Source organism: Epinephelus moara, chromosome 22 (genome assembly GCF_006386435.1).
Source record: "Epinephelus moara isolate mb chromosome 22, YSFRI_EMoa_1.0, whole genome shotgun sequence".
Taxonomy (NCBI): domain Eukaryota; kingdom Metazoa; phylum Chordata; class Actinopteri; order Perciformes; family Serranidae; genus Epinephelus; species Epinephelus moara.
In genome coordinates, this window is record NC_065527.1 from 19,288,841 (window position 1) to 19,305,829 (window position 16,989).

Sequence of the window (16,989 nt, forward strand, 5' to 3'; positions counted from 1 at the left end):
CCTGGGGCTTTTGGGGGGCCCTTGGGATCTTGTTACCAGAAGTCTGTAGCGCCAATAACCAGCTGTTGCAGAATAATTTTGTCACCTATTTTCCCATTTGTTTTCATATACACTTGCAGCTGCGGAGAACACTGTCTCATGAAAACATTGTTAAAAGTAATATGACTTGCATATTGTGATGTCTCCTAAAGCTATAAACAGGATAAAAAATAAGATTAGGGAAATGTTTTGTGCATAAGTCTAGATTTGGGGGAGGTATACGCAAGGGACATGCCGCCCCTTAATATTTAAAATGTGCATTTGTCCCTTCCAATAAAAACATGAAATTAGCAGAGGAGTTTTTTTTGGCAAAATTAGAGGCATTTACACCAGATGTTTTCAAACTTTCTGTGCCCAAGGCGCACGCCAAAATCTCAGGGCACACCTGTATTTATTAATTTATTTTCTGTAACCGCTTATGCTGTTGGTGGTTGCAGAGGGGCTGGAGCCTGTCCCAGCTGACATTGGGCAAGAGGCAGGGTACACCCTGGACAGGTCACCAGACTATCACAGGGCTGACACATAGAGACAGACAACCATTCACGCTCACATTCACACCTATGGATAATTTAGAGTTACCAATTAACCTGCATGTCTTTGGACTGTGGGAGGAAGCTGGAGTACCCGGAGAAAACCCACACTGACACATGCTGTTCACACAGAGGGGCTCCCCCACCTTGGGTTTGAATCAGGGGCCCTCTTGCTGTGAGGCGACAATGCTAACCACTGCTCACCTGTATTTATATCTGTACAAAATAATCTCTATAACGTGTGTTATCACTCTTATTGCAACATAAATGTTTGTTTTTATTGACTAATATCAAACAACAACTGACAACCAACCATTACTCATGAAATATTTATTAACAAAATGATTCAAGAATTCATTTTAAACCTTTTTAAAATTACATCGGGGCACCAATAACACATCCATTTAAACAGATTATAATGTAAGATAATGTGATGTGTCACACTTACAATTCCCTCACGCTAACAGCGACACATAGCTTCCCTGTGAGGGTTTTTTAGATTAAATTAAATTATTCCTTTATTAGGAAATGGGTGTCCCTAACATACTTACACAGTTAAATAAAAAGTCAACCATAACTTTTTATATAGGCCCAGTTGAATATTGCCCACAACACACCTGGATTGGCCTCACGGCACATCATTTGAGAACCACTGATTTACACCATTAATTATTGCAGAAAAAGCACAAATTGATGCAGGAAATGTAGTGTTTGGTGTTCAAAATCTTGTGACAGAGGCACCCAGTTTCATATGTGTCCCCCCACAGCTGAAACAATATCTCCGCCCCTGGTTTCAGGTGTGCAAACTTGAGCTTGATTGAAAGTGCAGCCCCCAGTCTCCATATTCATTAAGTAACTTAAATGAACTTTGTCATGCTCCTTCACCTGTTTCCTATTGTAATTATTCAGCGCAGTGGGCGGCCGGCCGTCATCGTTTGGTTTTTATTTTGGGCTGTTACAAACTCCAGAGATGGTACAGCGCAGGGCGGACTCGAGCTGCCTTTGGAGGCGTTGGTTTCTGTTTCTGTCTATCTTACGCACTATCTCCGCCCTCAAGGGAGAGACTTCTCCGTTTACCGAGCACCTTTTTTCACGCACTGCCGTTAAATCAGAATTAGGTGTGACGGACTGCACGAGCTCAAAGGACACAGCGTCAATTTAGACCCCGGATTCCCCCTCTCTTCTTCGTTATGAATCTCTGGATTATGGGGACGTCGTTATGCCACGCAGGGTGAACTACAGACGCTTTCCAAGATTAATTCACCCGAGCTAGAAGCAAGGAGCACGTCAAAATATGTGCATCAATCAGATGTTGTTCAGATGCTGCCGCACATCATCGGGATTTCGCCTGTAAATACCTCTGGGATGTTTATTTATTTTTAATGCTTTGTGGTGTTAGTGCGCGCAATGTGCAGTGGGTTTGCGTGCTGCTCGGAGTTGGCATAGCCCACAGGCATCACCTTGGTGATTATCGTCATTTTAATATCGGTAATCGGCGTGATTCGTGTGCAGCGTGCAGTAGTTGCGGCCATGCAGAGCCGGTATTGTGTCGTTGATCTCTGTAGAGTGTTTTAAATGTAAAATACAAGTGATAAATGATAAACTAATTGGCTGTGTGCATCGTTACACCAAACGCGCCAGTAGGAGTTCGCATCATTCCCACATCATAAAAGCGACGCAGCGGCTGTTTGAAGTCACATTTGCCCAGAACAAACAACTAAGATGACAAAAACCATTCTCAGGAGAGATTGTCTTTATTACAGAGGAAGCTCCATTGGGATCACATCTCAGTTCCTGGATTGCAATAGAGTTGGAGGACAGGGAGCAGAGGAAGAAGAGAGGGAGGAGAAGCAGAGGAGAGCTGCTGAGCTGCACAACAGAGCCACTGCTGATAGGAAAGCTTTGGCTTCAGTGATGGACTGAGCTGAAGGTGACGGGACACCCCCCTGTGACAGCCAGCTTCACGCTTTTCCTCAAGAGCCTTCACATTTGACTCAAAGGCATGTATGGACACACTGCAGCATAGGTGAGAACAGGAGCTGCCCACGTTGAACACATCAATATTGGCCTAATGATTGAAACACAACTCTCTCTCACAGAGGACAACACTGGCCTTTCATTTGGAAACTGTCTCTCAGGTCTGCACAAACTGATTCTACCTTTGTCCCAAAAAGCAAGTACACCTGGAACCTCAGCCCCTTCCCAAGTGCCCTGGAAACCCACCGGAGTCTGTCTGCTGCCACAGATGTAATTAAGCTGTAAAGATTTCATCACAAGGAAGTCCTGATTTTTTGGGTAAGTGTTGCACACGTGTGGGCAGAGAGTAAAGTAACGTACTCCAAATATCGACCTCATGTCACAGTGAAGTGTTGATCAAGTGTTAGTGACAGCTGGCCTGGAGAGGTGCACTAATGGAGGTGTTAAGGTGGGTCGTCCACCTTACAGCCTAAATATTATTCTGCAGCATCGATACCAGCTGTTAATACTCAGCAGTGTTGCTCAGGTGTCTGGGTGTCCGGGCTCAGGGTATTGCCTGATGAGCCTGTTATAAAGGTGATGAATTAAAGGCCAAATGACCTCTGATGACACAGTAATTTCAGTTAAAGTGGGACATCAGTACAAAGGTAGAAAATTAAAGCTTTGCCTAATAATTGTGGATAGTCTGTTTAGGGAATTTGGCTCAAAAGCAAAATGAGCCCTTGCTGTACCAGGAGCCCCCCCCCTCCTCTTCTAGCATTGGCCAGATGGATGTTTGATAAGACCATTTATGGCAGGTTTCCACATATTAAGTTGTGATTATGCCCCATGTTCTTTGCAGGATATGAGGCCCTAAGTATCACATGTTGAACTAGTATAGTACATAAAATACATTTTGTGCCACTGAATGTATATTTTAGTGTGTTGATGCTCATGAATGCAATTTTCTGGCATATAGTGCCATTCATTTGCATTTAAAGGTCCAGTGTGTAGGATTTAGGGGCATCTATTGGCAGAAATGGTGCATAATGTTCATGTTTTCATTAGTGTATCATCACCTGCAAATAAGATTCCTTTTTTCATTACTTTAAATGGGCCGTTTATATGTACATACAGAGCAGGCCCTCCTCCACAGAGTACGCCACGTTCCTCAGTAGCTCAGAACAGACAAACCAAACGCTGGCTCTAGATAGGGCCTTTAGCATTTTGTGTTTTTGCGTCAGCCACTATAGTTCTACACATTAAGCACACAGGAGAAGTTTCAGATCTGTAAACTCACTGCTAGATGCCACTAAAGCCTACACACTGGACCTTTAATGGCGTTATTTGTATGAAACATCTGCTGATTGGCACAAAGTTGCTTTCAAGTCTCACCTATACATGTAATAATAGACACATGGTCACATTAAGTACCATGGCACAAAATGCAGCATGTGACATGTGATGCCCCATACTGAGCAGAGTATTATTTATTCATATAATTTATTCTCGAGAGAATTTTAAATCAGGTCCCTGCACCCTCGCCTCCAAAGGTGAACTCAGGCTAAGGATCTGATTGATTGGCAGCTGGCCTCTGTGAAGTCAGCCAGACTTTTACTGATACCTGTAGTTTGCTAATTAGCTATCTCTCTGGGTGTTGCGCGTGGTGCACCTGCACAGTCTACAGGGAGGTTCTGAGAGCTGGGTTATGCAAATTGAATATTATAAAATTTAGATTTTCTCAAGTCAGAGCAAAGTTGAAAACGGCAAATATGGATTGTGCAGGGTTATTTTAGCTTTCACTAATTAGTTTGCCAAAAAGTGTCCCACTTTCACTGGACATTGCACCGCTGTCTGAGAGTGTATTTTAAATGCAAAAAAGACAAGATACGTTTGTGTGAATTTTTGTGCACAGCCATCTCATCAGGCAAAAGCAGATGTACTTGATGTTTGGACACTGAAATACAGTGCAGGTATGATAGGAGGCCAGGATCTTTATAGTCCATAATGCACTGCAGGTTCTTTATACAGCTAAAAAAAAAACGCAGTGGAGAGAGAGAGAGAGGGAGAGAGAGAAGAGCTTCGGTTAATGAAATGTCTGAGGCTGCACACTTGATAGAACGAGATAAGTCCAGCTCACTCTGAGTCATTGCCCCTCGCAGGATTTCCTCGTCCTCCTCCATATGAAATGCCTGTAAGATATGAACTATCTCATATATCTCTTCGTGGAAATATTTTCTTAGTTTAGCTGAAGTGGCGGACGTCTATTAATCTTTCTCTGTTCCCCGTGAACTGTTGAGAATCTGGACTCCTTGCCTCTCTGCCACAGTTGTCAGCCGGGAGCCTGACAGCCGGCAAAGAGCTGAATCTACTCCAACACCCAAGTTTTCGTCATAATTCTGCTGCTCTTCAGCCATCTTCAATGCAACGCATGGAGGGGGCTTTCTCTCGCTGCCAAGGACAGAAAGGCTTTGTCAGTCTGTTTGTCAGAATGTTCTCTAAAAAAAAGTAGGTACTCCTGTCAGCGAGCTCCTGTCCTGCAATCTCCTCAAATTGTTTTCTTTTGCCTCAGGCCATGAATTTCTTTGCCATCCTCATTTTTTTTTGAGCAATCCAACAGAGAAAACACAAGATATTTTTACCCCTCTGGTTATTCTTCTCTACCCTGTGCCTCTGTTCATAGTCTACCAACGTACCGCCTCATAATATTCACATGTTTTCTCTTGCAGAGCTGCCTAACAAATATCCTCCTATTAATGCATTCCTACATGGCCACAGATTTTCCAAATGTTGATATGTATTGGCTGCTATATGACTTTTTTTCAATTCAATCCGAGAACAAGGAATTAAACACTGATGTGTTGGTACAGTAGGAATGCTTATCAATTAATCATAGTAACAGCTTGAGGTTACGCTGCATCATGACATTTAGTCTACAAGGCTACAAAGTGCAGGTAGTGATAAGCTGAATGTTGCTTGTAATGCTGCAGTTGTTTCTCTGGTGAGTGAAATTGATAAGACAGTAAACCTGCACCACTTATTTTGGGTAAAATTGATTTATTTCAAGACTTTGTGAGTGTGTTCACATGCTCTGCAGTGGCCCCAGATTGTGCCTCTCATGTTTTATCATTGACTACGTTTACATGCACAATAATACTCCATTATATGACGATATCCTGAATTTGATGCAGCTCATGTAAACAGCATATTCTGTTTGGATTTTCCAACAGGCCTTTTTCCAAATGAGGCATTTTCCAACTAAGATGTGGGAAATGACGCTAACGCATTCTTTTGACATGTATACAGCACATTCAGAATGTGCAGTTTTTGCTGCAGTTTGCGTCAGACAGGCCGTTTACAGTCAGCTCTGTGCGTTGTCATGGATACATTGTACACAAACCAACTCGCCAAGAGTTTGCACACCTGGGGTGATAATGCATGCCCAAAAGAAAAGTCCACATTTCAAGTTGGAAGAAGAAACACAACTATTTTTAAACACTATGAAAGAATTGGATATCAACAGGTTTTTGATTTGCGCAAATATCGCAACGCCGACCTTCTCATGAAGGATTTTTGAGGAATGAAAGAGGGAGGTTGTGCTCACACGGCCACCGGAGGAAAACTGAAGAAATCCAATTTTGACACAAAGAAGCAAAGTAGCACAAGAAACTATAGACGTGATAAACAACATGCTAAGGCACATTAACCAGAGTATGCATGGCTGCATGTAAACGGGAATATTCATTTTTATAAGCAATTTAAACAGCTTAATAGGAATAATGTCTCATCTCAAATCAGGGCAAAAACCAGGCTATTTTGTGCATGTAAACATAGTCACTGCATTCAAGTCACACAGCTAAACATTATTTTTTCTGAAGGGTAAATCCCTGCTGATCTCTGAAAAAACCCAGAACGTCTTTCGACAACACCTTCTGCCATTTTGAAGGTTTTCCCAGAATCCCCAAAGACCTAAATATTCCACCTGCTGCATGATAGGAGATTATTTTAAACTAATTTCCCAAGTTGCCGCTCTATTCCCTATTCCAAACCAAAAGTTGTAGCTGCAAGTTTCTCCTTTGATTTGAACCAAAATGATCAAGTTCTGTTTCCATTTTTGGTCATATTTGTCTATTGTTACTTTCCTTTATCTTTTATTTACATGCTCAATAATGTTTATTTTTCTTGTCATTGGTGTTGTGAGTGACTCTTGGTCTATCAGTCTTCAGAAACTAAAGAAAAAACTTGTGTGTGTGCGATATAGCTGCATGGACACATCTTCAAAGACGTGGCTGCCGCATCAGAGTCAGTTTGGGTTGGTTGGCCAAGCGGAGGTTTGCTGTGGCGGACCTGGAGTTTTAACCCCAAGTGAGTCAGTTTAGAGGTCTACCTCTCACTGCTGTCAACTGTACCTAACTTTCACAGCCTCTTCTCCAGTCTGTCGTGCTCCAATGAGATTACTCTCTGTTATATATGTTTTTATATGTTCCCCTTCAACACGCTGTTTTCGCTGGCATCCATCGACTCCACTGTTGCCAATGGTTAATGGAAGGTTTAACATACACTTCAACATCAGCTGCGGCCTTCTGCTCTCTTTCCTCTGCCGTGGCTTTCCAATCCTTTTGAGCCCTGTAAAGCTTTACAAAAGTACCTCAATATATTGAGGATTTTTTAACCACTCAATCCTCCACCGGAGCATCACTCACCCTCTGAGCCCTGCTTTGTCACACTCCCAGAGTTTTATTTTGACATCCTCTAGGTTTGATAGCGCCATTTGCCTTTTACTCCGGCTTTGATACACTCCGAGTCTTCCTCCTCTCTATGCTCTCTTTACTTCCCCAGATGAAAGCAGCCATTTCTGCTCCCTCCAGGGACAGGAAGGGAAATAATTTTCTGTTAGTTAGCGCAGCGTGTAAAGCTGTTGTTTCATTTCAAACATTAAGACCTACGCAGTCATTTTTTGAAGTGTTGGGAAGAAACAAACAAAAGGCAGTTTGTATTGTGGGGGGATTCTTAGTTGAGAATCACCTCATTTTGAATTGTGATGAGATAGTACAGAAGTATCTCGGCGCAGTCAGTGTTAACAGCTTCAAATTGCTGCCTGATCTCTAATTTCATTTTTCACAATATTCAGCTGTTTAATTTGGCTCTGCTCATTTACAAGCACAGCAATAATGCCTCTAAATGCAGTAGTAAAAATGAAGGTAGCTTGATGGAGAGCTGTGCACAAGCTGCGAACATGTTCCTATGGTAACTAGGCCACACTCCCTTTGGCTAGCTCACACACACAGGCAGAGGGACAGGCAGGAGAGAAACGGGAATGCTGGAAAACACACGTGATGGAGAGCAACTTCAGATTGTTTATTCGGGTTACTGTTCGTATGCCTTCCTGCACCGCGAGGGTATTTACATTTTAAAATGTCTGTCTCTCAGCCTGGAGGAATCGTGGTTACACTGCAGGATGTTGGAAGTCACTTTCTCTCTGTTCCTCCAAAAATATCAAGCCGATCTCAGGTTTTTTTTTTCCTGTGGCTCCCTCACGCCCACACTGCCCCTGCTTCCTCAACCCCTCCACCCACCTCTGCTTTCAAAAATCCTGCAGCTCTACCTCTTCTGTGCGTTTTACATTTACTCGATTACAGTGCTGTTTCTAAACATAGCACCGGAGTGGCTTTGAACACAGTCAGGAGTGTCACTTGTCCCTTTTTTTGCTCAACTTTTCTTGGCATAAACCCAACATCCCTATATTTGAACATCTTGTAATGAAAACACTTTTAACATTTCAGTGACATTATATTTTGAATATATATGTAGGGCTTAAGTTTAACTTGAGTTTAATTGTATGGATCTGATGTTTATTCACCTCGCATTTAAAAGCACTCGACATTAAAGACGAGAGTTTATTCCACCAAGCAGCTGATTCTCTCAATGCCAGCAGTGTACGTCTCTGTGTGCTCAGCATCAGTAATGTCATTCTGCGTTTTTGTAAACCGCTGCTTACACCTTAACCGTGTCAAACCTCCTGGGGCGGTGCTGCCGGCTTGTCAAAGAGCCACAAGGTTGATACAGTGAGGTTTAGCGTCTGTCAGTCATGCAGGCTGATTGTTTGGACAGCTCGCTGTTAATGAATAGCCTTAACTTTCTGCACGCATTTGCACTGCCTGTCTGTGGGTTTTTTTCCAACAGCTGTGATGCTGTGATGAATTTGTGATGGCAGATAAACTACCTTTGACCCAGTGTACTTTGGTAATTGGCATTTATTTTCTTAAACAGGCGCTTCTGGAGAGAAGCGTTGGTTTAAAGAGTCATTTCACCCAAATTAAAAACAAATATTTTCACATTTGCCCCTTATGCAAGTTTATGATGATTTAAGGTTTGACTTAACACATTTTTTAGCTTGAGTACATATTGTAAAAAGAGTATTCAAATACAGCCCACAACTGTGCTGGACATCAATGTAAGACAACATCACAGATTTTTCTGATTTGTTTGATTTAGAGGGGCAGAATTTCTAGATAGTTTTCTGGAGAAGGCAACAGGAAACACTCAAGACTGGTATCAGTTTATAGTGTGATAAAGCAACTCTTCATATAATTTATTAATTCAAGAAAAATGGACTGAATTTTATGATAGTCTTTAAACACCACAAGGAAATTTCTATTTACCTCCACTGCATTGATCGTCAGAAGTCATGTGAAAGGATATCAAAACTTTGTATGGATCTTAAAGTCTTAATGTAATTTGGATAAACTGAACCTTTATATTTTAAAGTGCATTCATATCTCACCATTGTTGTGGAATAATTAACAACAAATCCTCCAACCCATACGACCACATAGGTTTGTTCCTACCTTCTTACACGTTTCCTAAATTAGCCGTCCTACCGGTGGCAGGAGATCAACACAAACACAACATATATGACCATTAATGGTTGCTGTTTTAAACCAGGGTTAATGATGTGATTAGTTTTAGGCCTTAAAAGTACCTGAGGGGTATTCCATCAAGGCGGATAAAGGAAAAGCCTGTCTTACTTTGATAAGTCTCGCTAGTTTAAGTGAGAATTTGGTTCCATTATCGTGGTTTATGTAAATCCGTGATCAGTAATGGTAACTTCTACTGCTGGACTAGCCTACTCCATGGCAGGCTAAAGGCCAAAACACACGGGGGGCGAACAGTGCGCGTCAAAAAATACACCCCTATTATTTTCAGTCTCTAACCCCACACTGGCAGCAGCTAGAAGCCCGTAAGTGCTCCTGGATGCACTGTCCTATAGCCATCCTTGTCACCCCCGGTATTAAATGCATTTTCCCCCGCTCACTCTGTGCTTGTACATACTGGCTCCCATGGCAGCTCTTTTTCTCTGCTCCTATAGCAGCTCGACTCCACTCCTCACCATGGATGCATAAACACAGCTTTGTTGCTGTTGCTTTGAAGAGTGGATGACTAGAGACTCGTTGTTGAGGTCAAGAAATACCCCTAGCTAAATGACTCACAGTCCTGTCATCATAAAGACAATGGCCAAAAGGATACTTATGGCAAGTCATAGCTCTGGAGACTGGCTCTTCAGGTGAGAGATCAACTTTAATTAGTGGGTGACTGCTAATGCAGAGGTGGAAGATGTACAGGTCTTTCAGTAACAATAACTTTTTGTGGTCTTCTGTTGACAAGCTGCAGCACGACGCGTCCAGTGTGTGCCGGGGGCGGCACCTGACGTACGTCAACTGATGCGACGCGTTGCAGCGGTGCTGGTGTTCTTTCAGCTTTACTGTCACGTTAGTTTAGCTGCGTGTCAAAGAATCCCAGAAGACTTTAATTCCGTGTTTCAGGTGTTTTTCTCACAATGTGACCAAGCATGAATTTAAATATTTAGTTTAGTTCTAAAGAACATAGACTCACAAGTCAGTCTTCAGACGCTTTGCTTAACTAAAGAATGGTGGATACAATTTCAGAGTTTAAAAAAACTCCCTACGTTGCAGAACCAATAGTAAATCTGCAGGGCGGTCCTTCGGTGGCTCGCTGAACTCTTGTGCTCGTAAACATAGTCCGACTAGAAACGTGTGTAGCGGTACAAAATGGCTCAAGTCGCTGTAAGTCCTTCATTTCCACAATCTTGTGGGCTGAGCACACGTTTGATAAAATGGAGTTAAATCTCTCGGCATCCATTTTCAAGCTCTCTGTGTGTTTGTTTACTTGCGGACGAGAAAAGGGGGAGCGCACATTTCCGGGAGGGCGTGTCTTTTTCAAAAATGTAAGAGGCGTTGCTTTGTTGCCGGCCGTTTTCACCGGTGTGTTAAACACACTTTAGAAAGGAGTGTCCCCAGACTATCAGAAGGCGGAGATCTCTGATTGTCTGGTGGCGAGACTATAAAGAACATAATAATAAAAATGAAGTTTTACCACTTTGACTGTCTAAAACAGCCAAATAGTTATTTGACCTATTTCATTTCCCCATTTAACTCATGATCACCCATGTTTTTTTAGAATTCTTGGACTGTATAATGTGGTGACGCCCACATTTCCCATCATGCCTTGTGCTGGAGTGAGTAGTTAGTAGTTTGCACTTAAGTTTGCTGTTTTATCTTCCAAAACGCAAACGCATTATAAAGTGTCTGTTCAGAACATGATGGTTTATGCTGGTTATTGTCATTTTCATGTTAGTTTATAGTTCACAGCATTAGTGAACATGCTGTTACACTCAATCATGTAAGCTGTATTTATGTCTCATTTGCCTCTTTTCTGTGGTGGCTAAAATTGTGTATTTTCAGCTTAACTACTATTTTAACACATACATTTTACATTTCAGTATACGTGTCTTATCACTCAGGAAATTGCTTTTGTGCTTAATTTTCACCTTTTGCTACGTTCTTTTCTGGCTTTGAAGATAACGCCTGTTGAGAAGTAACAGAAGAATGAATATAAGTCAAGTGTTAGGTTAGACAGGCTTCACACACCTCAACGTATTAGGCTAATTACAGTTAATTCATTGTAGTTATGTCAGTTCTCCTAAGTTAGCCTAAACCATAATTCTGATATTATCTACCCCACTGATAATATAGCCATAATCATACTGTTTCCTGTCTGTTAATTTATCATCAAATACAAATAAAAAAAATAAATAAGTAGGCTCGCATAACTTATGCATTTAGTCTGTCTGCATTTTTTGCCAAGCCATCCCCCTCGCCTTGCTAACTATTGCCCCTTTTAGTGATTACCGCTTTATATTCTACACCGAGCTGCATCAGCATGGTTTGATCCACCGGAGAGAGGAACACGGCTCTCGTTTTCTTTCCCTTTTGTGACTTAATATCCGCTTTTTGACAATCCACTGTTCTGGGCTGCTTGTATACACCATGCACACGCTCAATTGAAGCTTATTCCAGCCTGGCTAGAGTTAACGCTGATTAGACAAGGCTGAATTGTGTTCATGGAAAAGCCTAAGCCTTGAGTGGAAGTTGACGTTAAGTTAAACTGGGCTTTTTCAATTAGCGCAGATTTCTGTAGCAACATTAATGGAATACTGCCCTGGTTAGGTTTAAGAAAATGTCATGTTTAGGGTTAAGATAAGTAAACGTAACAAAATAATTCAACGTTGCCTTATGGTTTTTCATGGGGCATGACCAGTGATCTCCTGGGTTAAAATCCTGTGTTTGTTTGACCCATCCGTTCACCCCAACCTCCTCCATACGCATATTTTCTTTATTAATCTACGTCACCTGACGTGTAAATATGGGTCGTAATTAGCTGCTTGTACAAACGACTTGTGGTGTCCTTTCTTGAGGGAGGACAGTCTCATATTAAAAGTATAGCATTTTTGCCTTTTTAGAAGCACTAACAATAGATATCGGAGGCAGAAGTCAATATATGAGCATTTAAAAAACATTCACAATGTAATGACCAGTATTCATTTGTATACATTTTTGATCTGAAATTGTTTTCTAAAGTGTTGAGAACAATTTTATCTTGAGCTGCACATTTTAAAGTTGCAAAATACCCTTAATCATATATTTGGTATTCCTGTACTGCAATGTCTCGCTGCCTGTTGGTCATCATATACGTCGATACAGATATACCTGTGATAAACTGTTATTAGATGAAAATATCAGTCAGTCAATATATTGGTCGGGCTGTAAACTGATGCAATCATAGTACAGGTGATCCATTTGCTGACCTGTAGTGTGTTGCTGATTTTTTTAAAGCAGAAAATCACTATTTCATCTAATTATAAAATGCTCTCAGTGGTGTAGACCTGTTTAGACCAGCCAGCTCTCACCAAAAAAACTACCATATAGGTCGGGAGCACAAGCAGCTTGTTATGACCCATACTTATAGTTTATTGCTGTGATGTATAGATGTCAATTATTTGTCCAAAGTAACAAACTTGCATTAATTTAATAATATTTTCGGGCAGATGTTGCAGGAGGGTAAATAGTGTGCTTGGTCACAACAGCATTAGATGAAGCATTAGTGAGGATACCTCGACATGCTGACTTGTGTTATTGACGTATTGGGGCTGTCAGAAAAATATCAAAGTCCCGGCCTTAATTAGCATTTTTTTGTTGACATGAACAGTATTTACTTGCCGGAATATGGCAATTAAGGAGGCCTCCATATGACATGAATGCGACATCTGCCCCAGCAGGACTGTCTCTGAGTCACCAGAGGCTCCTCATTGTCAGAAGCTCCAGACCAGACATAACGAGATCTTGTGTGTGTGTCTGTGATCAGTAACTGGAAACACTGTCACTCCAAGACAAAGTGGACTGCTGCGCCATCAACATTGTGGACAGTCTCAGTAAAATTAAGCACACTCAGTTGTCTCAGAAGGCTCAGCTCGCACCCTCGACGCAGTGAATCATAAGATGTAAATCATAAAGAGGCCTTGCACATGTGACAAAACAAACAAAACACCTGTCAGAGCGCACATCCCTTCATTCGGTAGCACAAACAATGCAGATACTCATCACAAGTGCAAATGATGATCAGAGATGCTTTTATTTCTCTATATGTCTATGTTTTTATGACAGCCATACTTTAATGCCCTAACCAAGTGAATCATTTTATACATGTAGTGACTTGATTTGAGGTTTTTAAATATGTAATACAAGCATTCATATTCAGCTGCAGTAGGAAAAGTCACCGCGCTACATAAAACAACTTTCCACCCTGACATCTACAGTATATGCCATCCCAGCAGAATTCTCTCTGGGAATTTGAGCTGTGCTTTTTTTTCCAGTCATAGCTGTGTCCTCCAGATGACATCACTTGAGGGGACATCATCAAACTTTAAAATGACTTTCCAAACAAATGAAACTGAGTGGGGCCTGTTAACAGAATGAGAAGCCTTTCTTTTTGACTATTATTTCCCCCCAAGATGAACTGTAATCACTTTGGTGATTCCCTGGCTGATAGTTGACTGTTTTAGTGGTTAATATACAAAAAAAATAAATCAACATTTAAACAGGAAGTGATGTCAATCAAGCAGCGAATTTGTCACTGCCAGTTTAACTTCACAAACAAAAAGTGTCTTTAAGATTGAATCTGTTTAGTTTTTTTTCCCCAAGATCTTTCTGGAGCACAATTCAAGTTTTTACCACGTTGTTATCAGCGCCCCCATTTCCTTTGTGCATTGCATTGTGGGAGAATAGTTTCCACCAACAGAACACTCAAAAACTGCCCATATTTAGTCTGCACTCTGTATCGAGTGTACACCATTTTGTCATTTTTGCTGTGTGAACATGCTATGCTTAAAACCAACTCAAAAGCAGTATGGACTGAGTCTGTTGTTGTGCCTGCTTACAGGCATACTTGTGTCAGCCCTCCCAATTTTACCAGGACATTCAGTTTTCATTGCCCTCTGCTGCCCTTCCTTCTGGGTCCCAGCTCTCACGTATTTCTCCGGATTCATGACTAATATTTAAAACTTTTTTTCCTTTTCGTATTCACAACCTGTTTCTGGTGTGTATGAGCCCTAGGAGTCTTAAAGTCTACTGTTTCCACCTGGAAAACAACACAGCTATACCAAATGTTTCTTGGCGTGATGCGGAAGGGAGCTGCTCGTGCCTCGTCCTCCTCAGTGAGTGAGAGATGGAGACAAAGAAATACTCCAGCAACTTTCAGCTCCCTGGGAAGAAGAATTCCCGTTTCTGAAGTAAAGTTTTAAGAGGCAGGGGCATGCGTTTTGTAAAATCTGCTGTGTTGCTTTTTCCATCATGCACAGGGGTTGAACAGTGTAATCAAATGAATAATAACTGATGAATATCAGTTCATGCCAGACATTCATGCAAGTTCACAAAAGAGGGCCGAAGTATTTAACATACTAAACATAGCTGCCCTTATTTTGTTATTTTCCATCCTTTAAAAGTCAGCAGAATGTCCTGACCGCCCACTTTAGTTTCAAAATCCTCCCTATTTTAGAGGTCTAAAGGTTGAAAATGATTGCAGTCAACCACTGACATTTTGCTGTCTTGGTAAGGTGACATAGGGCCAGGTAGCTATGGTGCAAAAATCGATGAAGTTCATGTATTTAATGTGGATTTATCTAGCTGACACCCAAATCCACCTGATACCGGTCTTACGGATCACACCAGAGCATCTCTAATTGTAGTTTCATTAATGATTGTTTCCCATGGGTTGCATTTACATCTAGGGTCGGTTTTCATTAGGTACATCTTTTGGTAAATGAATAGCTACTGTGAGATTTCACGGTTATTCAAACACAAATTCACAGATGTGTTCGGTGGGGCTGCTCATGCCGTGATCACTTAGTTTGAGTGATGGCACATTGTATCCTCATACTGCATCTATTTTATGTCTGCAGGAAAAAAAAAATCAATCCTGTGGAAAAAGAGGTTATGATTTTATTCAATTTATTAAAAACATAAAGTTTCCAAATGTGTATTAATAGAGATACATACTAAAGGTTGAGTATGTTTCTCCAACACCCACTCACAGTCTTCCTCTTTCTGTCTTTCTCTCCCTCTGTATCACAGTTAGCTAGAGGCTGTTGCCACCCACACACTTCGTCCTGACAGCAATTTACATTCAGAATAGCCCATGTGAACACATCCATGTGTTATAATATGTCACGTTTACTTAGAGCACTGCGTGTAGCAGGTGACTGCTTTTGTGGTGGAGATGTTAAAAATTGGAAATATGCTAAATATCCGTCCGCAGGGTCATTTCGGTGTGTCAGGATTCAGCTCCACACGAGACACAAAAGAAACGGCAATATTTCCTCCTGTTGAGGAAGATAGGTCTGATCAGATCACTCTTAGCAGAAACACAGTGTTGTGCAGCATGTTACTTTGTGTCTTTCATCATCTTTATTGTGCAGTTTTGTGCCAATATCTTCTACAGTTCAAGTAGGAGCCCTTGGAGTTGTTTCCATGGATACCAAACAATTAGCTTGGATTCAGAATAGAACCTGGAGAGTCGCCTATTTAGAGGCTTTGGGAGCGAGGAAATCATAGGATGACAGAGTATCTTGTTTCTCTGTTGCAAAGGGGAAAAACAGCTCCTCTGGGTAATGGGTAATTTCTAAAAAAATAAAAAAAACAACAACAACAGATCAATCACAGACAAAAATAGCCGAGCAGAACGAATATCAACATGAGACATAATCACGTTTTTAGCTTTAAGAAACCAACGTATGGATGAATCAGTGACACTTAATGCTACACTTTCACAAGATCAAATGTATGATGACTGGTTTCGATTACACAACCAGCTTAGAAATGAACACATTCGGAACAATATATATCTATATATAATAGGACGTGGCTTTATTGTTCAACCAGGGCTAAAAAAATCTTTGGTTTGAAGTAGAGATGCTTCGTTCCCCACAGTATAGCTGTCATTACTATGCAGATAGATTTGTCTCATTATTATTTGTGGAAGCAGGTTGACAATCTGTGTGTAAATGTGTAATCTGCAAATGTAAAACAACTTTCACAAATACAAAAAAGAAAAGTATTTTGCAAATATACAAATACACTGCAAATACACAAACAGGTTCCCAAAAAAAAGGACTCATTGTGCGTAAAATCCTACCTCCAGACTAACTTTTTTCAGTCGCAGCACTGTAGCCCCTCACTGAAAAATTTTAGGAGCACAAGCAGAAAATTTAGGGGCACACGTTAAAACATGCTACAATGCAGTTATTCACATTTTTGGCCATTTTAACTGTATCATAAACTATATGTAGTCTGCTGTACTTTAACATTGGACTGTTTTAATTAGGGGCCAGGCAGCCTAAGCTGCCAGGACCCTATTGTTATCCTGCATCTTCTTCTTCTTCTTCTTCTTCTTCCGAGGAAATCCTACTTCCCATTCGCGAAAAATCACCAAACTTTGCACAAAGGTCCAGTCCCATGCCAGATTGCCTCGGCTGCAAAAACAGCCCAATAGTCCTGATGGTGGCGCTACAGCAAGCCTCTAAAGTTCAAAATTTTGAAAATTCACAACAAAT

The 16,989-nt window shown here is 41.2% G+C and overlaps 1 protein-coding gene across 1 annotated transcript in view; it reads left to right on the top strand.

Moving 5' to 3' along the window:
* Positions 1–2,311: 2,311 nt before the first annotated feature.
* Positions 2,312–16,989, top strand: part of LOC126383777 (ras/Rap GTPase-activating protein SynGAP-like) — a 58,908-nt gene continuing 44,230 nt past the window's right edge. The window contains exons 1-3 of the mRNA XM_050034447.1: positions 2,312–2,595; positions 2,744–2,864; positions 6,787–6,890. Coding sequence (XP_049890404.1) covers positions 6,791–6,890 — 100 coding nt within the window. The 5' untranslated portion in view covers positions 2,312–2,595; positions 2,744–2,864; positions 6,787–6,790. The remainder of the gene's footprint in view (positions 2,596–2,743; positions 2,865–6,786; positions 6,891–16,989) is intronic.